Genomic DNA, 25,139 nt, shown 5'->3' with positions numbered 1-25,139 from the left:
ACAAAAACAAACGAACCCTGAAGGAGCGTGAAAAATATACAATTTTCAAACATGCTGACAGTTTAAAACCTCGTCGGGGATTTGTTATTGATGTTTTTAACCGCTGCAGATTATTTCATTATTTCATTATTTCATTATTTCATTAATTCATTAATTCATTATTTCATTAATTCATTATTTCATTAATTCATTATTTCATTATTTCATTATTTCATTAATTCATTAATTCATTATTTCATTAATTCATTATTTCATTATTTCATTAATTCATTATTTCATTAATTCATTATTTCATTATTTCAAAAACGCAAAATACGTGAAATTGTTTCAGACTGTATTTATGTCCTTACTGCGCATGATCAAACGAATGTTGCGTGTTCCTTTATCCTTATTTACAGTCCTTGCTTTTTTTTCATTCATACTTGTTTCATTCATTTTAACTTCTTTTACAGCATAATATTTACGCATATAGCAATTAAGCATAAATGCGTAAAATAAAAAAAGTTATTTAATATAAAAAAAAAACTCTACTTAAAGATAGATATCCAAAAACACCATCTGCAGAAAATCGCACAGTTCGGCCTAATATGATTAATAAAATAAGACATTGCAGTAAGACATCATGCACAGAACACACAGCACTTAATATTTCATGCGGTAATTGTTGCAGCGGCTGCATCTGATTTACATTATGTCCGTCAAAAGAAGCCATAAAAGAATTGAAGCAGATGTTTGCAATTCCTGCAATAAAACTACGAAATTATGGAATGTTGTGTTTGGACTGAAATGCATGATTTTAATCAGCTATGACAAATGAGCCAATACCATCTGCTTGTTAAAACCATCAGATGTGTCCGAAAGAGCCAAATGAACACAGGGCCGTATGTTGATCTTTAGTTAAGAATATCTGTTTAAGAAGCTGACTTAGTTTTTACTTGATTATTGTTAGTTATGTTTCTGCTGCTACAACCTTATTAGATAGATTTGCTCAAACGAAAGCTGAGTTGCTTTTCTTTGATTCGTTTGTGTAACAGACTGGCGTTTCTTGAATTTCCCAAAAGACACTCAAAAGGCTCTAAAATAACCCTCAACTTAAATGTTCATGTCGAGCAATGAGCTCACTGACACACATATAATTTCCTGAACGGGAGTGGAAGGAGCGCCGAGGGTCTTCTGTGGCCCAAAACACGGAGTTACCACGGTAACAGTTTGGATAACAGAGGGCCATAAAATCCCACTTGTGCACACGGAGGGCAGATCCAAGATGGACGCCAAGGAAAAGCTGGCAGGTAACGTACACTCTGCTGCCAGGGGTTTGGGAGGTCATCTTTGTTTCATGTCTGTTTGACGGGAATAGAGGCAATAAAGTTGATCTACAGAGAAAAAAATAAATCAAATTTGAATCATCTTTTGACCTGAAGAGACATGTTAATGGGATGTAGAGCTAAATCATCACTAGTGTGGCCTTTACAGTGAGTCTCTCTGGACTTTAGATCATTGACATTCAACAACACAAAAAGCTTTAGAATTCACCCCACATACACTTTGTTTGAACCAGGCTCTAGTTCACGTGGTGCATTCTGGCATCTAATGAAGTCTACAGAGAGATATCATCTCACAACACAACGCTTTTATTTGAGCTCCGCTCCCTGTTGTTGTCCTCGTTCAACACTAAAAGCTTTGTACGAGAGTTATCCAGATTGTCTCCATCCATGCTGGAAGGAACACTTTTACTATTCTCTGGATTTGTACAGAGAGGTGGGGTTTAGGCTCAAAAGTGAGGGTCATGGAGGCTATGCATCACAGAAAATTACTCAAAAACTGTCAGTTCTAATCATCCAGTATGTTGGGAGTTCACTCCAGTACACAAATTTGAGGCACTCTCTTCTTGTTTTCACAAATTCCAATTTTGAGGTCAATGAAGTCCATCCTTTTATCCATCCATCCACCAAAATTTCCATCTGTCCCTCTAACTTTCATCCATCCATCCATCCATCCAATCTAACTTTCATCTATCGATTGATCCATCTAACTTTCCTTCCATCCATCCATCCATCAATCCATCCATTCAGCTAACTTTTGATCCATCCATCTATTCAGCCATTTAACTTTCATCCATCCATCCATCCATCCATCCAATCTAACTTTCATTCATCCAGCCATCCATCTAACTTTCCATCCATCCATCAATCCATTTAATTTCCATCCATCCATCCATTCAACCATCTAGCCTTCTATCCATCCATCCATCCATCAATCCATCCATTCAGCTAACTTTTGATCCATCCATCTATTCAGCCATTTAACTTTCCATCCATCCATCAATCCATCCATCCATCTAATTTCCATCCATCCATTCAGCCATCTAACCTTCCATCCATCCATTAATCCATCCATCCATCTAATTTCCATCCATCCATCAATCTATCGTCCATCCATCCATCTAACTTTCCATCCATCCATCTAATTTCCATCCATCCATCCATCCATCCATCCATTCAGCCATGTAACCTTCCATCCATCCATCCATCAATCAATCCATCCATCTAATTTCCATCATCCATCCATCCATTCAGCCATCTAACCTTCCATCCATCCATCAATCTATTGTCCATCCATCCATCAATCAATCCATCCATCTAATTTCCATCATCCATCCATCCATTCAGCCATCTAACCTTCCATCCATCCATCAATCTATTGTCCATCCATCCATCTAACTTTTTATCCATCATCCATCAATCCATCGTCCATACATTCATCTATTCAGCCATTTAACTTTCATCCATCCATCAAACTTTCCATCCATCCATCTATCCATCTTTCTAGCCATCCACCCTTCCATCTTTCTAGCTAACTTTATACTTCTACTCAAGTACCATACAATTTGAAGGTAAATATTGTAATTGTTACTGCACTATGCAAAATTTACAAAAAGGCGAATGTTTTTTTTATGGTATAGTTTGGTAGATAAGAAATTAGTTAGATAGAAAATAAGTTGGTTTATGAACAATTCAACTACAGAGAATGAATAGAAAAGTCATTTTTCAAGCAGTAACAATGTTCAAGCTTCAATACGTTTGGACTATTTACTGCTTTTTCTTTTTAGCACTATACTTCATCCTCACAACTGGCATCACTTATGATTTCCATTTGATTCAAAGTAAGCCATAAAAGAGCCAAAGACAATGTTAACATTCAGCAGAATATTTACTGAGTTGTTAATTAAATGTCTTGTATGAACTCATAATTTTGATTTATTTGTTCACACATCTTGAAAACCAATTGATGAATCATGAGAACACAGCGGGATAATAAAATTAATCATTTAGGAGGTTGGAACTGCTGTTCGAGAAAACAAGCAATGTCAAAGAGTGGAATAGAGCATCTGGCTATCAAACAGTTAATCTATTAATAGGTCGAATACTCAGCAGATTCATCCATAGATACAATAATCATTGGTTTTGGTTTATATCAAGAATATAAAAATTATCACAAGGGACATTTTTATATATTTAGCTTCACTAACACTAACATCAATACTGAATACTTACATGTAATCATACTTTCTAACTTTCAAAGGATTGTATTGGTACTTTTACTTAAAGAATCTGATTATTTCCGCCATTACTAAAATGTTCTGTCTGATGTATTCTAAGTGGAGTGAAGAACAGTATTTCAAATTTGGCAGAAATGTTGGGCGCCAATAGCCTAGCGGTTATGACACAACCAATGCAAGGAGGCAATAGTCCTCATTCTAGTGGCCGTGGGTTTGAATCCAGCCTCGGCCCTTTGCTGCATCTCATCTACCTACTCAATCCTCCCAACACTTCCTGTCTCAATTCAGCTGTCCTCGCTAATAAAGGCAAAAACGTCCTCTGCACCCTCTTCCTTCTTCTGTTTATCATGTCTTCAAGACAAAGTCAAAGTTTAAAACATACTCAGTAGAGGTTTAGATATCTACCCAGTTATTTATTTGCAGATTTTTTTTTTCATGAGGTTGAACACATTCTCTGTTTTTTTTATCCAACACTCTCTCACAAACACACAAACACAGGAAGTGAGTGAAACATGTGTGCTCGTTCGTCAAACCATTTCCGTTTCAACTCATTCGCACAGAAGACGTCAAACTGGTAAGTTTGTCTACAGGCAGTCTACTCCTCCTGATGTTTCCTGTGTCATGCTTTCACATTTTGCAAAACACTAAATCAACTTTTAGGCTTTTAATATCCTCCAATTGGCTCCAACAACACCTCCTGCTTCCTGCCAGGTCTCAGTCAGGTACTTTCTAGTTTTATCTACTTCATGGCGCTAAATCTTTGGTTTTATCTGTCTAGCTTTTTCTTTCTTTGTTTGATGCTTGCAATATATAAAACAAAATATCCCTGTGTAGAAATATTTAGTGTAATTAATCAACAAAAGTAGACCTTAAAACCCTTACAAATTGAGGATTTATCGCATTTCATGAAACACCATGAAAATTGGTGAGAAAAAAGACAAAAGTTCAAGTGAGGAAATTCTATTTCCAAAATTTTTTTGCAACACACTTTAAGGCCTTAATAGAAAACAGTGTCAGGGTGTTGTAAGAGGCTGAAGGTGAAACATGTCATCAAACAAGTAAGCACCATGACCAGACTTTGTGTAGACAGGCCTGAGTAACACACAAACACACAGATAGTGATGAATCTTCTTTGTCTACTGAACTTTAGTTTGGCAATCCAAGTGAAATCGCCTAGAGAAAGCATTCTTTAGTTTAGCTGTAATTTGTTCCACATCTGCGCTTCATTCTCGATCATGTTCTCCTCTAATAGCTCTGTCCGTTCTGAACCCAGGCTGTGGGTGACTGAAGCCAGGATTGAACTGTGACACTCCTTAAGAAGTCGTCATGCGCACACACCAATATACATTCATTTTTTTCCCCCTACCTATGAAGTCTTTTGAAGCATCATTTTCTGTGGCTGGAATGTTTGGAATTTTGCTTGAAATTCATTTGAATTGATTTGAACAGGCATGACAGAGATTTTTCTGTTAAACTTTTATCATCTCTCTGATTTGGTCCAAAAAAAAAAGATCTGCCCAAATTCAATGGCTTCAAAATGTCCCTTTTCTGTTGCTATAGCTGTAGTACTAAAGTCATCATCGTCATCATCATCATCATCAACATTTGTTTAAGAACTCGAAGAGATCATTGAGGGCGACCCACATTTGCATTAAAGTATTTCGAGAAAGAAATGCTAGCAATGGCTTTTAATGTTAGTCAACCTATGCTAGCTAAGCTAAAGCAACTTTTCTAATTGTTAAACTAAAAAATCTTTAGTTTTCAGCCAATAAAATTGCTTTGAAATTGAAGCCGAAAACTAGCTCTTCTGTCACTAACAAGTTCAACAAATATGGGATATTTTAAATTGCTGGTGGGTAGATTATAGTTCTTTAGGCTGAGGATTAGCAAACTATTTCATTTAGTTTCATTTCAGCTAAGCTAGGCTAACTAGTAGCTCGCACAAGCTTCAATTTAACTGCACAGATAAGAGAGGGGCTTCAATTCCCTTCCATCTTATTCTCAGCAACAAAGTGAAAAGTGTATTTACCAGAATGCTGTACTAATACTTTGATATTTAGGCAGCTCATCTGGACGACAGCCTTCAAGAGTTCTCAAGCAAAATAGTCAGACAGTCTGGATTTGTTTCTACAACTGACTAAAAGAACAGTGAAACTACAAACCAAACAGCTTTTGCATTAGCTTGGATGTAATGCCCTGGTGGTAATTGATAACTTTGTTAGTAAAAACAGTAAGTAATAGTACACTGACAGGCTCAGCCTTCCACTGAGTGTGAAAACTTGGTTTTAGTTCAAGAAAGAACCTTTCACACATTCATGTGTGTATCTCAATCAACTAAAGATGTGTATACATAGTTTTCGCTTATCTAACAGCAAACCCTACTTCCTGTTTGCTGCATCCTAACTGGGTTGCAGCTCATATGGTGACATGCTGTGGTCGAGGCCTCAACTCTTTCCGTTGAAGGGCTTCAGATGGAATAGTTTATGTTCTGTTTTGTCTCACGTTTTTCTCATCTATTTTCTGAATTTCTTTTCTGCCGTTTCACACTCGCATTCTTTCAATTTGAGACGTATCTAAATCTTCTCGCCCTCTCAAACAAGCCAGGAATGCCCAAGCATTTACAGTTCAGAGGCTAAAAGGGGATCATTAAGGAGAACTATTTATTGTCCTGCCTGGCTTTAACTGAACATATTGGCAAGCCTTAGTACAATACAACACAAAATTGAACTAATTATAGGAACAAGGCCATGATTCAAACCATCTTTGGACTCTTTTCAGTGCTTGTGTCTTGCACTGACCTTAAGCACATTCTTGTTGCTAAAAAGACAATATTTTCTTAAATATTACTTTTATTCTCACAGGATCTAATGCAGGAAGTGAGTGCCGATCCAAGGGTGCCAGAACCCGATCAAGGAAACCTTGGCCTCAAGACAAGCCACCAACACAATGTGGTTCTTGAGCAGTTTGCCCAAAATATGACTGAGAACATTATCCAGTCGTGTCTAAGCCAGATGGAAATGGTGGAGCCTGAAGTGGAGTCCAGATTCAAACAAAATGAGGAGATGTTAGCCGAAGAGTTAGCGTCATCTGTGGTTGAGGAAGCTCTGAGGGAAGTCAGTCGAGGTCAGGGTATATTTCAGAGACCAGTTACATTAGAAATAGAGGATGGAGAGGCCAAAGGTTTGGACCAATCTGAGAACGACTTTGAGGATTTCAACCCAAAGATGGATCCAAGCAATCAGTTCCAGACTTCTGAAGACATCCAGCCATGCCGTGCACCCTTGTCTCAGTCAGGGTTCCTAGTTTTGGGATCCATCGACTACCCTGATGCCCCTCCAACGACACCCCTCCTTCCTGAGCTTGAGAGAAGCAGATACAGTTTTGCCAAGAAGCTCAAAGGAGGTTTGGCAAAGGTTTTTATGCCATCACCTCCTCCACCAACCCCGAAGGAGGAAGGAGACGGCGCCAACAATGACCCTCGAGTGGAGTTAATGGAACATCTAATGCACTCGTTGTCCACGGATGAGTTGGCAAGGGAGTATTTGGAAATTGGGGGTCACCATGGAGCCAAGGTAGTGGCTTTTGCGGAGGCTCTTTCATGTGACATCATTGAGTCTGTCTTGAATTTCAAAAACAGAGATCTGAAGGCTGAAACTAGCGATCTCAATAAATTAGCCCACCAACTGGCTGAAACCATCATCTCCTCCTCGCTTGATGAAGCTAAAATGACTGTCTGATGATTGAATGATTTAAAACGATCAACTGACCATATTCAAATGACGGTCATTTTCCTTCTATGTTATGCTCACAGTGAGCAGGTAAGGTCAGATACTGTTTCAACGGTTCACTCACTGAACTGTGAAAATCTGGACGGTCATATTTGAAGAAAAACAACATATTCAATAAGCTAAATTAGAAGCCACTTACTGAACAATATTACTCTTATCTAGGGAAAGACGCAAAGAAATGACTGCCGTTTGGTTGTTTTAAATGCCACAATAAGTAGGCTTAATTAAAAAATAACCTAGGAAACAAACTAACTAGCTACAATAAAACTAGCAATGTTATTGTTTTCTGAGGTGTGCTTCAATACTAGCATTAGCTGTTGTCTAAAATGTTTTTCTCTGATTTCCCAAAGGATTTTAAACATCAGTTGTGTTATCAGTTGCTAATTTTTCAAGAGTTGTTAAAACAGCAGCAGCCTATTGGGAGAGGGGTGGGATTGTGTATATAGCTGATGACTAACAGACGCACATACACTCAAGAATGAAAAACACTGTTATCCACCCACATGTTGCCTCCAGGCAGTCTGCCTGACATTTCTATTGAAGTGTGATTTACAGTAATAATAAAGCTGTAAACGCTGAAGCTGATTTGATTTGCTGAATTTATTTTTCAACAAAGATTACTTTGAGCTCATCCAGTTCAAGGCTATAAGAGTTATGAATAATTCTATTTATTGGAAAAACTCAGCAGAGATCCAACAAAAAGACGGTTTATTCATAATAGAAACAATCTCTGGCATATTTAATGACGCAAATATCTTTGTAGCTGTATATATTCTGTATTAAATAACGGACCTGAGGTCAGATTTTGAGTCCTGGTTGGAATAAAATGTACATTGGCAGGGGACCAATGCATTTTTAGTTTGGGATTAAACTGCAGTATCTGCAAATGTCCTGTAGATGGTGACACAGGAGCAATGAGAGTGATTTCAGCATGCGGTCAGTGAAGTGATCATGAGTGCTTCTTTGACAATACCTTTACTCAATTTGATTAAATATTTAAATGTGGAAATAACATTTTGTTTTATTTCTATATATGAATTGTTGAAAACATCTTTTTCCTATTTAAGACCCTTTACATATTTCTTGAGATTTCTTTGATGAGTAAAGCTATGGCCAATGTTGCCATTTTCACTGTAGACATTTGATGGATTTGCATCCCACCACCAACAAGTGATGGTCTGACTAACTTTTATAAATGAGTGTGATGCTGGGAAGGTACTTGGTTATTTCCGCTTGTCATCAGCCTGAAAATCTTAATGGATTCAGTGTGATTCATTCATTTCCTTTTATGAATTCAAGATTGCCATGGTGGTAAGATTTTGACCAGAAAGAAGAGGGAACCATGGTGCTAAACCAAACAAGGATGTGATTATGCAGCGGCAACAAGTTATGTTTTCTATTCCTCTCCGCTTCAATATAACCGTCAGAGGATTAGACCAGTTAAGTGAACAAATAAAGCAGGATTGAATTGAGACTTTTTTTTGTCCTCGCCGAGGTCTCCTGTGTTTGTGGTGTGCAAGAACAGATCTGCAATCAATACAAAACACCTTCTCTCTCACGCAACACAGATGGAGTGATTTGGAGGAATAACAAAAACTGTATTTTATCTTCGACAACTTAATCCTGTTGTAAGCCAACAAGGATTTTCAGGACAACCGAATAGCATCAAGAGAATAAAGGATCCATTTCATTTAGCGCACTCAGAGAGCACAGACCTCCACCAACGATTCCTTAAGAAGATGCATATATGCAACAACAGCCACTATATTTATGTCTGGATAAATTCCAAATCTATAACAAAATCTCAGCTTTGCATTTTATTACCGTTTGTGCCTCTAAACTTGAAATTTTTCACATACTTTACACACTTTTGTAAGAAAGAGAAAACTGTTTTTTTATCATGTACTTCTTATCAAAAACACTTGTAACAAATGCTTGATGTTTGCCAGGAAGAAATTCTTACTGATCTGCTGTAAATTACATTTTCCTGAGCTGGATCACCATCCACCTCAAAGATTGATTGGGCTCTTTAATGGCACATGCTACATGATTTTACCAAGTATAATGCAAATTGCACATATAGTTTTTTTTTTTAAAACCTGCTAACAAACAGACTCGGGAACAGTACCAAAAACGCCACCGCCATTGCAGCTCTAACACCGCTAAATTTCATTGAGCACCATCGTCAGGTAGAAATTGTAATGAAGGGGCGCCAGTGGCCAAGTGGTTAGGGCCCTGATTTTCGACTCTAGAGACATTTCTGCATTTTAGGGTTAGGGTCCACCGATCCAGGTGTTTATTTCTTTACCTATGTCGAGGTTGCTGGTTTTTATTATTTTAGTTTAGGCTGGAGATCACCGGCAGTCCAGTTCGGTCTTTTATTTTCTCTTAGGTGAGAACATTTTTTAGAATCTTTTAGAGGTAAAAGCGAAAGCGAGGGCCCATTGCATGGTTGGCTCAGCACCTTCCCATCTTTTGTTCTTTTTGGCCAGGGTCTCCAGTCCCTTTTGTTTTCTTTGGTTTATTCTTTATCTCCTGAGTATTTTTTGGGAAGATTTCTGTTAAATAAAGCTCTGGGTTTAATCTTTAAGCTGTGTGGTGTCCCTTTATGTTTTTCGGTCTCCATGTTTCGAGTCGTGGTTCAATTATTTTGGTTAAGGAGGCCGTAGTAGTATCAAATAATAAATTAAAACCAAAATTTTCTGGAAACTTGGAGATGTATCAGAATGATAATGGCTAACAGTTACAACAGAATCCGGGGTTGAGAACAATGTATTTGATGTGTATTTTCATTCTAAAGTTTGACCCATGTCCCATCTGTTAACATGGAGGAGGCGGGGTTTGTGCAGCCAGAACTCTAAGGCTTTTTAGAGGGCCTTGTTTTTACAGTCTACATTATATGCTAGCAAACAGAGCTGCGAGCATGATTTCGGACTTCTTGTTTGTCGAGTTATATTTTGATTCAGCGTCTTCACAACAATAAAAGTCTTTCACAGGTTAATTTAGATAATGAAAAATGTTACATTTCCCTCTAAAATTAAACCTTTTATTGGAGCTAGAGATACAAAAGTTAGCTTTAATGTCATCTGCATACGTCAACAAACACAGCACGACGACCTGGCTGCAGTACATGATCATTCCTTTGGCTCTGAAACACAATATGTCATGAAATGCTTAGTCTGAACTTTTGACTCCCTCTGCTGATCACCATTATGTTTTCTCACCACAGGACACGGACCGACTTGACACACTCACATATGCTCACATAGATAAGCTGCTGGGCTGGGTGGACAGCTGTGGTGTCAGGGGGGAAAACACACACATACACGCACACATCTGGAGAAATGCTTGTTGTGTTGTCACGAGACCGGCTGCCAAAAAGAGAGGGAGGAGATGGAAAAGTGAAAAAGTACTATGACACATGCTTATAGGACGGGAGTTTTTTTCTTACTATAATGGAAATTGATGGCAGGAGTACTCAATGTCCCTGACTGTTCTAGTGAAAGGTAACCCCACCTATAGACAAAATCGTGCAGCAACTTGGGTGTTGTAAAATGAAGCCAATGCGGAAGTGCAAAATCCTGCATTTCGTTGAGGGTCCGCTTGAGGCTGGACACAATAACCTCGGAAGTCACTACATTCCGAAAAGCCCGTTTTTACAGTAGAAATTAACATGTTTGATACAAAAAACAAATTAGGTCTAATTTGTTATTGTCCACATTGGCATACCCTGTACCTGATTGAGAGGTGGGAGCAATGTAACGGTTTTTCAAGCGGCTTAAAACCCGCCTCAGCTCTCAGCCTGTCGTTAGGTTGTCTGAAAGTTATGCTGAGACATGGGGAATGCTGCCAATTACCGTCTGAAGCCCCCTCCCTTAACACATTGGTGTTGTCACTCAAGCTTCGTCCATTAATATTTAGAGTCTATGGACAAAAGACACAGCATAGACTGTATATAAAGATGGACAGAGAAACAGCTGCCTGGGAGTGAAGCCAAAATATTTTTCTGAGTAGTTTTGTTTTAATAAGTTATGCAATGCAGAAAAATAGCAAATATACGTAACTTCACAATCAGCATCTTTGTTGTCAAATGAAGCTACTTGCAGCGTTGTAAACCAGATTATCCTAGCAGAGAAAGAAAAACGGTTGCAAACATAACAAATACTAACACAGTCATTCAACTTTCCATTTCATCTGTAAGTTTCATGTGTGCAGAAGGGGTTTTGGGGAAAATGTTTGCTAACATGTTGCTATAAAAATTGTAATTATGGCAGCTTTAGGTTTTTTCTAAATAATAAATCCTTCTACTAAACACTTGTTTGAGTTCAACAACTTTTGCAATAAAGCACATGTGGATTTCATGCATCTCTGAAATTCTTACCAATTTATCTCCTCTCTTCATTCTTGAAGGTTATGTTCCCTTCAGTTAGTTATCACCAACACTCCACTTTATCTTGTCTGCAGCATCTTAGTGATGGGACAGGATCGCACGGCTTAATGCGAATGTGTATCTTCTGATCAGACATGTCTTATCAGCAGTGGGTTAACGAGTCACAGCATTGGAAATCATTTGTTTTTTGTTTCATTTTTCGTTTGCAGTTGAGTTTGAGCTACCGAAACAGACTGTTCAGAATTCTAAATTAAAGTACTTTGATCGCATGGGAAAGATGTTTCCTTCAAATGTTCAGGTCATCAAGCAACTTGCATGAAAACTGAACCGACATTTAGCAAAGTGTTAACGCATACCAACAATTGCTGCCATTACAAAAAAGAACAACTAGCTTTTAGCTGAATTTTCCTGCAAAACAAAAAGGTCCTAAGAAATGGGAGACGAATATATGATGCGATCCAGCTCTCGTACTTTATGAATTAAGGTAGTCTCAAAAACAGATCTTAAGGTTGCTGGTTGCAACCCTCAGTTTGTTTTATTAGGGACCCTTAGCTACTGGCTGCACATGCAGAGTGGAGAATCCAGAAGCTACCTTGTGTTTTTGACCCTGTGTAAGGAACGAGCCACAAGAGGCTGCTCCTGGTAGTTAAGAAGAATGATTGAAAGTTATTACACTTCAACAGAATGTGCAGCCATGGAAAAAGGTGAAAGAAAGCAAGTAAGACATTTGGAAATATTCAACTAAAGCGGTCTCATATTTTATTGCAAAGCCTATTGAAAATGCCCCAATTTATCGTCTTTTTGCTTTACGATTACACTCAGGTCTTAGCGCTAAGCAACAGATTTTCCCAAAAACAAACTCCCAAGGACAATTGTGGATTATTTTAAAACACTCATAACTGAACTGTGCATCACTTCAGTCTTTCGGGATTCTGGAAATGTCATCAGAACAGTATTTGTTGATAACAACCCAAAGATCGTCAGGTATGTATTTTAGGAGATCTCTGGTTTATCTGTTATCTGCAGTGAAATGTTTAAAAGGTGTTTATGGTCCTTTTTTCCCCCGCAAGAAATTGGAATCTAAAGTGTTGAAAATCCAAATGGACCAAAAGCCTTTGTTTCAAACTCAAAAGAGAGATTTATAGCTCTCGTACTACGATAAATCAAGAAAAGATCCATTCTGGCTTTGGAATATCAGTGTCCCTCCAAAAGGATGTTGGCTGTTAGGATGTTCTCCCTGGCAAGACTAGCAAAATACCTCTAGTATTTTGATGGTAACGTCATTAATGGCAACTAAGTAAGAATTTTGTAGGAACTCTGTCGCAGTGGTACCCATTAGGTCAGTTTGCTTGATGACACATCCACTTGTAAATCAAAATATTTGACTAAAGGCCTATTTTTTTTAGAACTTTGTTTTTGAGATTTTATTGATGGTTGGGTCAAACTTTTGACCTTGGAGGGCTAAAGTATCATTTAGACAAAGTCACTTGCTGTGGCAGAATCTGCCGTTTGGTGGCATCTTTAAACTTAAAATCTCATCACGTCCATGATAATGGGGGCCGCAGTGACTTCATCCATTAATATTTACAGTCTATGTTCAAAAGTTGTCCTAGGTTGTCAACGTCATCAACACTTCACCAAAATCCATTGGAGTCTTATTTACACACACATGGTTTCCAGTTGTGTCTGTTCTCTGTTTAGTGCCATCCTTGCCTGGAAATCTAAAACGGTTTGGATTCTGACAGTTGTTGTCGAATCAATGTGAAGTAACAGAAAAAGGTTCCAAGTAACAGAAAATGCAGTTGAAATACACCTGGGGCCAACTCCAGATGTGAAAACCATCACTTCCACTGACCTGGACTTGACAGCCCGCAGGTTCAGAAAAAAATCTGAATTTCTTTCTAATCCCAGGACGTCAGATATGAACACTTTGTTACAGCACTTTGAGTTGTATCCGGATTGTCTCGTGGTGTTTTGGAGAGCATTGGGAAAACTGAAGTTAACCAAAAGTTGACGACCTAGGACAACTTTTGAACATAGATTGTAAATATTAATGAACAAAGCCGGAGTGACGTCAGCCATCTGTTCCTGCAGGGGGCTCGGGAGGCTCATCAGCGTCAGCCCCCATGTTGGAAATGCTGTCTCAGCCTAACTTTCAGTCAACCTAACAACCGGCTGTGAGCTGGAGCTGAGAAGAGTTTTAAGCCTCTTGACGAACCGTTACATCGCGCCCACCTGTCAATCATGTCAGCTACTCTACACGCCTAACTACTGGAACTGAGGTGGGCCTCAATCCTCCTGATAAACATCTACAACTGTCACCTGGATCAGCCATTCCGCTAATTATTTATAACCTTTATAGCCTTAATATAATTAAAAAACACAAACCTTCCCAATGCTCTTCTGCATTGGCTTGATTTTTCAACACCATTTTTCTAAACCACACCTTCATTCAACTGCAGCTTTTGAGAAATGATAAGAATTTGAGCTTCTCTTTGAGTACATACAAATTCTTGTATCACAAAGTAAATTTTTTCCACCAAAAACACATCACTATTTTTGGACTAACTCTCATTGTCACACCTTCTACTTCCTTTCTACCTTATTCTACCTTAACCCCTCTTAGAGCCTTACTTTGTTTTTCCAGGCAGGAGAAAAGTCCCTCGAATGGCCCATAGCTGTTTGATTGGCAACGATATAAACCTGTCTGCCTCCAAGACTGGATAAACAGTCCTGACTGCCGGGCAGTCACGGACTGTTCCTCAGCTGTTTGTGGTGATGGAAAGATATTAAAGTTCTTTGATTAGAGATGCCTTGTAGACAGATCATGTGTTTCACAAGATTGACCACATAATTGTTCTTTTTTTTCCTGTTCTTAAATTTTAACACAAAGAAAGCCAAGATGATAAAAAACCAGATACTGAAAGCTTAGTGTTTAGGTGATTTAAGACCGGAATGGATGGAGGCCTCAGGCGGATGCAATAAAATTAAAATCCTGCATAAATCTCTCAAATTAAATCTTTGGCCTGTGTTTGAATGTGTCCAGGAACGATTTGGGATGTTTTTTTGGAAACTGAATTAACCATGGCTTCACTTGTTTTTCGCAGCGTTTAACTGGAGTGGTGTTGTTTGCTCTCAAACAGAGGAAAGCTGTAAAACAGACCGCAGGGAAACATACACAGAAACAGCGGGGTGAAGCGGCTCAGAGAACAAAACGAGTAAATCTGAGGGTAAGGAAGGAGATCTTTTATGCCATTATTTTAAGCTACTAATTAGTTTAGTTTCCAATCTGGGACAACAAAGACGTCTGCTTGTTTAAAAACCTATCTATAGAATCCCAGAAAGAGGTAGAAATGTTTTTCAGGTTTTGTTGCATTAACTACCCCAAATCAATTAATTATTATAGAACACTAAGATAAATATAAAGTAGTCACATTTAAGGTGCTGACATGATTGATTTCTTTGTCGTTTTCTTTGAAAACTGGGCAATTCATGTGTCTTAATAACTGATAAGATTGATTAGGATGGATTCTTTGAGCTTCAGTGCAGTCTTTTTATCCTTGCAAATTCCTGAAATGACAGAAGGAAAATCTACCGCTAGCTTGTCCTGATCCCAAGTCTCTGGACATAGATCAATCAATCTATAAAGACCAACAAACTTTTTCCAACGACCATATATATTGTGTATCGTGAGGGAGATTTAACCTTCAACAAAGGCACTTAAAACATCCAATATTTGCAAAAAGGTTGAAATTGGTATCCATCAAAACGTCTACTTTCTACTCTGCAGTTACAGGGAATAACAAGTTTCTGAAAACAATTGTGTGTTATCATCTGCATCATATAATACTTTTTTTTATTAGGTCCAATGGGGATATTGGAATTTTATGTTTTACACTTTTTTATGCTGCTGTTGCAATGCCTGGCACCAGTGTCCCATGCCTAGAAAGCACTGGTGAAACTAAAATAGAGAGGGAGGGAGAGAGCGAGAGAGGGAGGGAGGATTCCTCCACACACAGCTCCAGGGTGGTGAAAAGGTTAAGCCAGCCCCCTCTCTGCTGCTCCCCCCCGTCCGGGCTGCAGCTCATCATCAGTCCAGCACTGCTTGCCTTCACAGCAGCAGCTCGTCTTTACGCACAGACGTGGACAGATCCGAACTTTACACTACACTTGGTCGTCTTTCTCCTGTGTCCTCTACCATCTTATACGCTCCAAATGAAAATCAACATTTGCAGCAGCGGACGCATGGAGCTCTAACTTTGCTCCATTTTCTTTTTGTTTTTGTTTTTTGTTGCCCAAGTCCGTGGAAGTTGTTGTTGTTGTTACTGTTTTGCTGTTCCCTTGGTTTTTTCATTCTCTTTATGGTCTGCTAATGCGTCGGGAATGCCATGGCCACTCCGAGCGCACAGCAGCAGCACCAGGATTATTACAGATCGGTGAGCAGCGAGTCCACCACGTACATGATGGTCCCGGCCGGCGGACCGAGCGGCACGGCGCGCCGGGAAGCGCCGTCCAAGATGTGGGTGGCGATGGTGGTGATAGTGGTGGTGGTGCTGCAGATCGCCTCCACAACGGGGCTCTTTCTCTACCTGAACATGTCCATATCGCAGGTAAGAGCCGCTTTACACCTACTGTTTTTTTTTTTTTTTTGCTGCGCTTTGGTCACCAAGTGGGAACTTTGGAAGAGGCTGCAGACACTTAAGAAATGCATCAGGACAGGCTGCAGTTTCTGCGCAAAATGAGTGAATTTCCAAGAAAATCTGGTACTAATTTGAATTCCCCCTAAAATGTTTAGCAGAGTGAGTTTAAATGTTGAGTTTTATACATAAAAAAACAAACACATTTTCTGCATTCTTCATTTACAAATCCCAGTCATAAAAATGTTTGTTAAAAAACATTTTTTTTATGGAGATGAAATGAAACTTCAGTTAGGGGGAGTAATTCCTTTCTGGAAGAGGTTTGCCGCATTTCGCCCCCGCGTTTGACTCGCCAGGCGCAACGAGAAGAGAACAGCTTTTGCATGACCTGACTCGTTGAAAGTTACAAGCTATCAAGGCCGGGAGCGAGCTGTCCACCCAGCGGCGTTTAAACTGCACACGTCGCCCCTCATTAATGGAGCACATGTTGGAACTATTTGTGTGGAAAAGTGTAGTCTTGGGGGTGCAGCAGAGGGGCTGGCTTTTGAGTATATTGCAGATGTTGTGTGCAGAGGTTATACATGCAGGTCAGTTTTTAGAGCTGTAAGCCATTCCCTAGAGTTTAATCCCCCTTTATCCTTAAAATAACCACAAGCAGGTAGCTTAAAAGGTCTGGAGGTCGTTGCATTTTGCCTGAAGGTTTTTTAATATGTTACATGTCTGAAGCTAAGTTGAGCAAGAGACCTTTTGCTGCAACATTTGCCGGGCTCAGGTTTGATTTCTCACATCAGAAATCAATTAGCAGAGCTGCTGTCACCGCTACAGTCAGTGGAAGTAAACACTGACCTGCAGCACCAGTTATGAGTCCAACTGCATAAGTAGTAGACTGTATTCAGCTTTCTCTTTTTAAAAAATCAGATTTCAGTGTCCTCCTTTCTCCGTTAGGGATTTGTTATGAAAGAGCAGCGACCTACATGCCTGATATGATAGATTAGGTACACCCGAGGGTTTAATGCATGTTAAGAAGAGGTCTACGACGAGATATGCAACATGTGGTTTCTGATGCACAGCGTAAGGGGGGGTTCATACATTGAACCGTTTAACAAATCTGCAGGAAAGAAGTAGGAAACTGGTGTATGGATCACAGCGAGGGTCCAGTTGAAACTGTAACTCCTTTAGAGAGAGCTCCGCAATCTCCACATGAGAGTAAATATCTGTAAGAACTTGCGGTGGAAAATATGTCATGCTTTCCGCATCCTGCTGGGGTGAGAACAGGTGTGCTTCAGACAACTTTTCATGCACATGTGTCCTGCATCAGTGCTGTAGATCATTGAAAGGGGGAGGGGAACATAAAACGGCGGCGTCTCTCTGTGATAGCCTACGATTTATTAAGACATGTGATGGCTGAACGGGCAAAAGAAGCAATTTTCTACTTCTCCTCATGAGCCTAAAGAAGGAAAAAGTTATGTCTGATGTTTGGTAAAGCATCTGCTCTGATATCAAGCTGTTAAGCTAATGCTTCAGTCCAAAGACACTCAGGGAAAATAAGTCTGTGGGAGTTTAAAGTGATGGATTCACATTTGTTCACTGAAACAGCGGGGGCCAGGGAGTAAAACATCTCAAGATGAATAGTTGCTTAGCGTAATAGATAGAAGTCACCATAATTTTTTAATATAGATTTCTTTGGGCTGTCAACATTAGCTAGTTAATTGTGATTAATCAAGGTCTGAAATTAATGCATTCATTAATCGCAAGCTATTTTGTCCCTTTAAGCGCACCGTTGATAAGTCTCCCTATAGTCGCAATGGTGGAAAAATTAGGGTTCAGCATATTCACCAGAAGAAATGGAGGTCAACCCCGTACTCAACTGAATACATACCTTAAGCCATTATACGACAATAACCCTGTCCTAAATAGCCCTACATTTCTGACAGAGAGCTTAGTTTGAGTGATGCTAATGGCAACTTCCAAGCTATGGGAGAAAGACTTTGTGGAATGAAGGGATTTCTGAGAAGATTTCTGGTAATAATGCTGTCAGAAATCCTCCTGCTCTCTCCTCTTGGTTTATGGACTTCCTTTCATGAAAGGAACTCAATATGAAGGCAAATCTGAATTTGGCTGCGTCTGCTTCCAATCGACTCCACGGCATGAAAGCAGCAATCCTTTTATCAGCAGAGTCAGCTGTAGAAACAGTCCTTACATTCTTTATGTAGAAGTAAATAAGAGACTATATATGTTATTCACATTGTAGGGTTCAGTCTGTTTTGTCTGGCACGCTGGAGTTGGCAGGAAGTCACATACAGGACAGAGAGAGAGGAGACACTGGACAGAGACGAATGAAAAACACGGAGCTATGTATCTTGAATGTGGGGAATCCCCCGGTTCTCATGCGAAGGCCGGCTATTTTTAATCTGGAAACAGGCCCCTCTTTGAAATCGCAGCACAGTTACACCCCACCAATGCCAGGCTGGTTAAGACAAAAGATGCTGCGAACAATAAAGGCGCAGCACAATGAGGAACGCCCTGGTGTTGCCCCAAAGTTGCAGTATTCACACACAGGCAAACAGATGCAAACAAATATGGAAGCTTCCGGGCCTCACATGCGTGTATGCCCTTTGTTGTACTGCTTGTTGAAGCTCTTTTTACAAACTACACATTTAATACATAAATGTACTGTGGGTTATGGGTAGAGTGGTAAACGTTGGACAGATTAGATTTATGTCTGGTATAAATTTGGTTGAGTCACATATACAGTACATTTTAATCCAATTTCATTTCACTAATTACTTCAGTGATTTTTCAAGGGTTGAAATACTTTACATCTCAGCTGCTCCTGTGTAAAGTTAGTGTTTTTGTCATGTAAGCTAAAGCCAGCATACCTGCACTAGCATATGCGCACCAAAGTAAATGAGAAGTTTAACGAGCATTAGCTAACAAATGCTAAAATTTGCCAAGTGCGTGGTAGTTTCTTGAAAGCAGTTCAGTTTGTTACAGGCGGCTTAACAGTTTGAGTTTAAGTTTGAGGGGCCCCCTGTGAATTTTAGCCTGGGGTTTGAATGAAGCGCCACTGAAAGTCCAACACTGATCAGCATTACAATAGTTTCAGGATGCCTGAGAAGATTGACGGCTCAAAGGTGTGACAGTGGCATAAGTCAGTGTTTCAGCAAATTCTGTGTCTTGGTGGGTTTTCTTAGAACATTTGAGGCTTCTAGTGTTATCTGTGTAAGATTGGCATTCCATCCCTTCCACTTCACTGGTCCACTTTATTATTGTTTGGGTTCACTGATAGGCTCTGACTCACCCAGACATGCAACAATACACCCGGGGTGTGTGTGTGTGTGTGTGTGTGTGTGGTCTGATTCACACTGAAGAAGCTCTGGGTGTTTGATTGGGTGTGTGTTAAAGTGTGTGTGGTCCACTTAGTCCCCTAAAAAGTCCAGTTTTTGTCCTCACTGCCTGTCTTTGTCTTTTTTTAAAGTGTGTTTCTATGTGGACGATCTTGTGCTTTATCTAATTGACCCTTAGATGACCCTTTGGTGAGCAGATGAGGAAAACCCTTCAAAAATATTGACATTTCCATGTCCATTCTGAAATATATACTATAACAAGCATCATTCAAAAGTAATTTAAGGCTTAAAGTTTAGAATCAAGTCAGATTTAGGCTTGTGATGACAAGACTTAGCAGTAAATAGAGTACTCAGGGCCCTATTAGAGGCCCTAAACTCTCTGACAACCACGTAATAACCTTTCTAAAGATTACTATCTGGAAGGATGATTTCACAAGGATGATGGGGACTTCAAGGGATTGAGAGCTCAGCGGTGAGTTCAACACAAGCAACAATTGTCACTGCCGAGAATGGACAGCTAAGTTTCTGTAGAGGTTCAGGTGCACCTTCAGGGATTTCCTCCATCAACTCAATGAACATAAATCAATTACTACATTGAGTTGATCAAACAACTGTTTGCAAAATTCAACCAAATTTTCCTTTTTCCTGCCATTTGAATGTAAAGATTTGACACTTTTCTTTGCGGTGCATTGATAGTGAACACTGGGTTTTGGCTTACTTGACAAACATTGGTAATGGTAAATAATTTGATAAATAACTTCACATTTGCACAGATGCAGGTGTGCATGGGAGACATTAGATTGCATTACTCTGTTTATGGTGTAATTTGAGATTTAACCATCCACCTGGGAATGGTTTTCCAGCCACAGTTCCACCTTGAAATCCACTCTGCTATTTGCTTGTCAAAAATCCAATATTGGTTGGTATCACCGTGTCCTAGTGGTCTAAGGATTTACCGGACTTTAGGAAAATCAGTTTGTAAAATCAGACCCCTTGAACAGACTCACTGTTGTCCACGGGCAATCCAATAATATTTCCATAGACCTAGACGGATCTCTAAATCAAATTTCAAGCTACTTCCAAATGTGACTTGGATCCAATTTCCCAAAAAGATTTTTCAGTCCAGACTTTTTTGTATGGATATAATCTTGATACGCCAATAACAGGCTGACTGTATAAGCATGCCAGTATGCCCGTGAGCTGTACTTTGGGATCCAATCTGGTTCAATTCTTGCGCGCCATCCTTATGCATGTCAACCCCATTCTTTATCCCCATTTATTCCAATATCAACATTAAATACATCAATATGACAGTTGATGGAAAGAAAACAACCAATATATAGCGGCTCCCACCATAGTGGTGTTTATGTGCTTGGAAAAAAGGTAAAAAGAGGAGGGATAGAAAAATGTGGACTGGGCATTGGGGAGGGAGAAGCGGACGAATTTGGATACCAGTGGTACAAAGAGAGCTTGAGGTAAGTCATGAGATTGTTAGCATACGCTTTGGTGCTGGTATGATCACGCTGAGTTTCATGCTAACGTGGATCGCAGAAGCTTTTACGTATTAAGCTAATTGTCATGATATTTGCCGCAAGCTGTCTCTGATCACAAGACCGGGACATCTGTGACCCTCAATCATAGTGCGAAGTAGGACACCAGTTTTGGAGCCGTGACCACAGATATTGCCATGGTTGATCATCTTCATCGTATGGAACGGTACAAAACGGTCTGTACCCGCCTTAAGACATGAAGCACGACAAGGGGACAGGATATTAAATGCAACCAGCTCCCTCACCCTGAATGAAACCAATGGCAGAATCTTTGCGGTTTTATGGCACAACGTCTGAAACGCCGGGCCACATATTGCTTGAATTTCAGAGTTGGCTTCGGCAAGCTTCAGCTGTACTGGTTTGGGACTGACAACGTGTTCCCTCCTGCTTGCATGCTGGAAGATCAGCAGCAACTTCAAGACTGTGAAATCAGGTTGAAGACGGTCAGTAAATATCAGTTCTGTTCAATCCCTGACACACAAAGCTGTTTCCCAGTCCGACCTCCCTGTGTGGCCACGGCTGTTGTAACCAAGTAATTTCTGACGCAACCCCCTATAGCACATTATAGAACCGTATGGACCAGTTTTTTCCATTAGTGCATAAATCTGCTTTATATTTACCCAAGAGTTTCACACTAGATCATGTTTTATTGGACGAGGTCAAAGTTCAATTTAACGTAAAAGAGAATCAATGGAAAATCAAGCAAGAATGCATGTGACACGTGTGTTTCATATACAGGGGGGGATGAGGTCTCTTAGGTGTGTTTTTCTTTGTGTGTTAGGGAGAGAGCGAGAGACTTGTGTTCATCATCAGAGACCAATTTAAAGTCAAATCAAATCCATCAGTCTAAATATTTAGTTTTAATTCAAAGCTACTAATATAAACCTCCCACAGCAGACTCCATGGCCAAAACACACAACTCCACCTCCTTCTCTCTCTTTCTCTCTCTTTCTCCAACTCACCTTTTTCCTCTCTCTCTCTCTCTCTCTCTCTCTTTCTCTCTCTCTTCCCCCCCTGCAGTCTCTCCGTGTTATGGTTCAAGTACACTTCGAGAATCGGGTTACAGTCAGTTTTAGGGCTCCAGGCAGGAGGGGGCAAATTTTTCAGGAGTGACACAAGCAGTATTTATTTTATAAGGTACAAGTTAAGTGACTCTTTGGCAGCAATTTATGTGTGTGTGTGTGTGTGTGTGTGTGTGTGTGTGTGTGTGCATCTAAACCAGCCTTGGGCTCGTCTCCAAGGTTACATAAGGTGTTTCAATGTGTGTGGGATCCTAAAACAGAACAAGGAAGTGAGGATGCTTGTTTGTGTACAAAGACATATGCGGTTAATGGAAGATGATTTAAGTGGTATTCGGCCTTGGTTTCTATCTTCATGACCAAATGTGACAAGGCCAGGATGACATGAAACAAGAAATCGTTTGAACTTCCCGAGAAACGTTTGGTCCTTTTTCTGTCGAGAATCAATAATTGTTCTCGCATGACCCTTCGGGATTTTGCGTAATTTTTTTCACCAATTTTTGAAGAAACGTCCTGAATCGATTGTCTTTTGAAGAATTCTTATTAGGTTTGACACAGACGCAGTGTCTTAGCACGAAGCTGCATGCACGCTCACTGTTTTCATGCCCGGGTCATTTGGATGAAGATGAAAAGGAAAGCAGAAAGAGATTGCCGGAAAGAGAGATGGAGGAAGAGGGAGAGGAGAAAGTGGGCATGACAGTTGAATCAACAAAGTGAGGGGGAAGACAGTAAGACATTATTATTATAATGAACTTGGATAAAAGCTCAGAAATCACTGGATCCTACAATTCCTTGCATATTTTTTTGTGTATGTGCAAATATTGGAAGGCTATTTGAAGGGGCCAAAGAATAGCAGACGACTTCTCTTAACACATAAATCACTGCATTAAAGGAAGGAGAGAAGCTAAGGAGAAAAGGAAACGAGACAGTCTTCATATTAGTTCATCTGACAGAAAACAGACGCACAAAGAGCCGCCACACACAGACACACACACGACTTGTGTGTCTTAACAGCTTGACACTTGAAAACAGGATATTTGCGTTCCCACGTTGGAATGCTCATTAGGATGTAGCTACAGCTGTGATCTGTGTGTGTGTGTGTGTGTGTGTGTGTGTGTGTGTGTGTGTGTGTGTGTGTGTGTGTGTGTGTGTGTGTGTGTGTGTGTGTGTGCGTGCCACAGCTGGTGCTGTCTGTGTGTTATCAGTGTGTTTGCAGAGTCAACATGGTCATAAAGGTCTGATAAGGGATGTTCATACGATGTGAGGGAACTGAAACCACAAATAAGCAGGTGATATCAGTGCTGCTGAGCTTTCTGTACACCTGCTAGCATTTCAATTTCTTCAATTAAGTTTTTGCAAATACGTTCAGTTTAGGACCAAAACAGCTACAAACATTCAGTACAAAATGCCTTACAAGCATTTTATAAGTCCAACAATGTCGTCTAACTTGAGATGTCGTGAATTAAAAGATGAAAACAAAAGCTGATTTAATAGCCACAATCTGTTCGTTATCAACCTGAAATAAAATTGTTGGCACTTGAAGAGAGTCAAATATATTTAATTATGTGATTTATTAGATTATTGGAGCACATACATGAACTTGCATTCCCATAAAAAGTGTTCAGTTTTGGGGCGAATAAATGGCTCCAGAAACGACCTAATAATCTGTGGTGTTACCAGGAAACAGATGTATGAGGGTATAATGTATATAAATTGGAGAGTTGAAGTCCACCTTTACGTTGACCTGCTACAATGAAATGTCCTTCCTCTTGTCAATCTGTCTTCCCGTATTTCCGACCTGCGCTGTATGGGCCCCATATGGCTCCCATCATATGAAAACCAAATCCTTCCCATTACTTTCTATACATGTATCAAATCGAAAGAAGGATGGAAAAGATGCTGCTTTCCTGTGCTGGAACATCTTCAATCCAACCAGGGCTAAACCTTGAAATTGGCGGGGGATGATGCAAGAGGAAAAGATTGAGAAGAAAAAAGTATTTGAAAAGGAATGTACATAAAACGGAGTGTTTTGTGAATAGCAGAAACCATATCCAACGCCTGTAAATGTGACCATTTCCTCCCCGATTATTGACATTTTTGAATCCAAAATGTAAACTGTATTCAAAACATCTTCAGAATCTGAAACTCTGACCCACACAAACCTAATTTATTAAGTCATTAAAGCACTAAACGTTCCTGCCAACCATTCTGCAAAACATGGAACCATTCCATGCATAATTTTAGGAATAAAATGTCAAAATTCCGGAATTAATTTCCCCCTAGTGTCACCACTGGAGAGAAATCGATTTATCAACTATTATAGTCAGTCTTCAGAAGAACTTTTACGCCCAAACTCCCAAATAGCCTGTCACTCATGAGGATCTGCTTTTGTTCAACAATATGATGACTCAACCTAGGGGGCTTAGGGAATGTGTAATGATCAACACTCAAAGTATGAACCAAATGATTTACTGGTTTGTTTTAAGAAAATATCCAGATGAGTAAAAAACTGAAACTACAGTTAATGTTTCAGGGTGTGAGGGCAGCGGACACATCGAGTTGCTATTTTCTGCCTCATGTTCCTTTTAAGACATTGCAAAAAGCGGCCATCTTTAAAATTTCCAATGTCTTGCCATGTGTCATGACTGCAGTATGGAGCATCGTGCAAGTGCAGCACAGAGATGAGAGTTGTGGGTAAAGCCGAAAGACTCAACGTTCATCTTTGATCGTGAGGTGCATGTCTAAGGCCCTTGAACTTTGGGCACTACTCTCGTCACTGTGTTCAGATTGTGCTTTGCTGTCGGAGTTGTCTTTGTGTTTAGTTTCCACTCTTCGGCTCATCTCACGCT

General features: G+C 39.8%; 1 protein-coding gene and 1 non-coding gene across 2 annotated transcripts in view; both read left to right on the top strand.

Moving 5' to 3' along the window:
- The first annotated feature begins 4,054 nt into the window (after positions 1–4,054).
- Positions 4,055–9,937, top strand: si:dkey-171c9.3 (uncharacterized). The gene is made up of 2 exons (XR_010665079.1): positions 4,055–4,133; positions 6,421–9,937. It is a non-coding gene; the product is annotated as an uncharacterized si:dkey-171c9.3 (transcript).
- A 5,582-nt stretch (positions 9,938–15,519) lies between these two features.
- The window catches only part of tnfsf10l (TNF superfamily member 10, like), a 56,891-nt gene continuing 47,271 nt past the window's right edge, over positions 15,520–25,139 (top strand). Inside the window, exon 1 of the mRNA XM_065950224.1 lies at positions 15,520–16,347. Within this exon, the coding sequence (XP_065806296.1) occupies positions 16,126–16,347 (222 nt within the window). The 5' untranslated portion in view covers positions 15,520–16,125. The remainder of the gene's footprint in view (positions 16,348–25,139) is intronic.

This window comes from Labrus bergylta, chromosome 22, assembly GCF_963930695.1.
Source record: "Labrus bergylta chromosome 22, fLabBer1.1, whole genome shotgun sequence".
In the NCBI taxonomy this organism is placed as follows: Eukaryota; Metazoa; Chordata; class Actinopteri; order Labriformes; family Labridae; genus Labrus; species Labrus bergylta.
The sequence above is the reverse complement of the archived record's forward strand: the minus strand, read 5'-3'. Positions and strand labels throughout refer to the sequence as shown.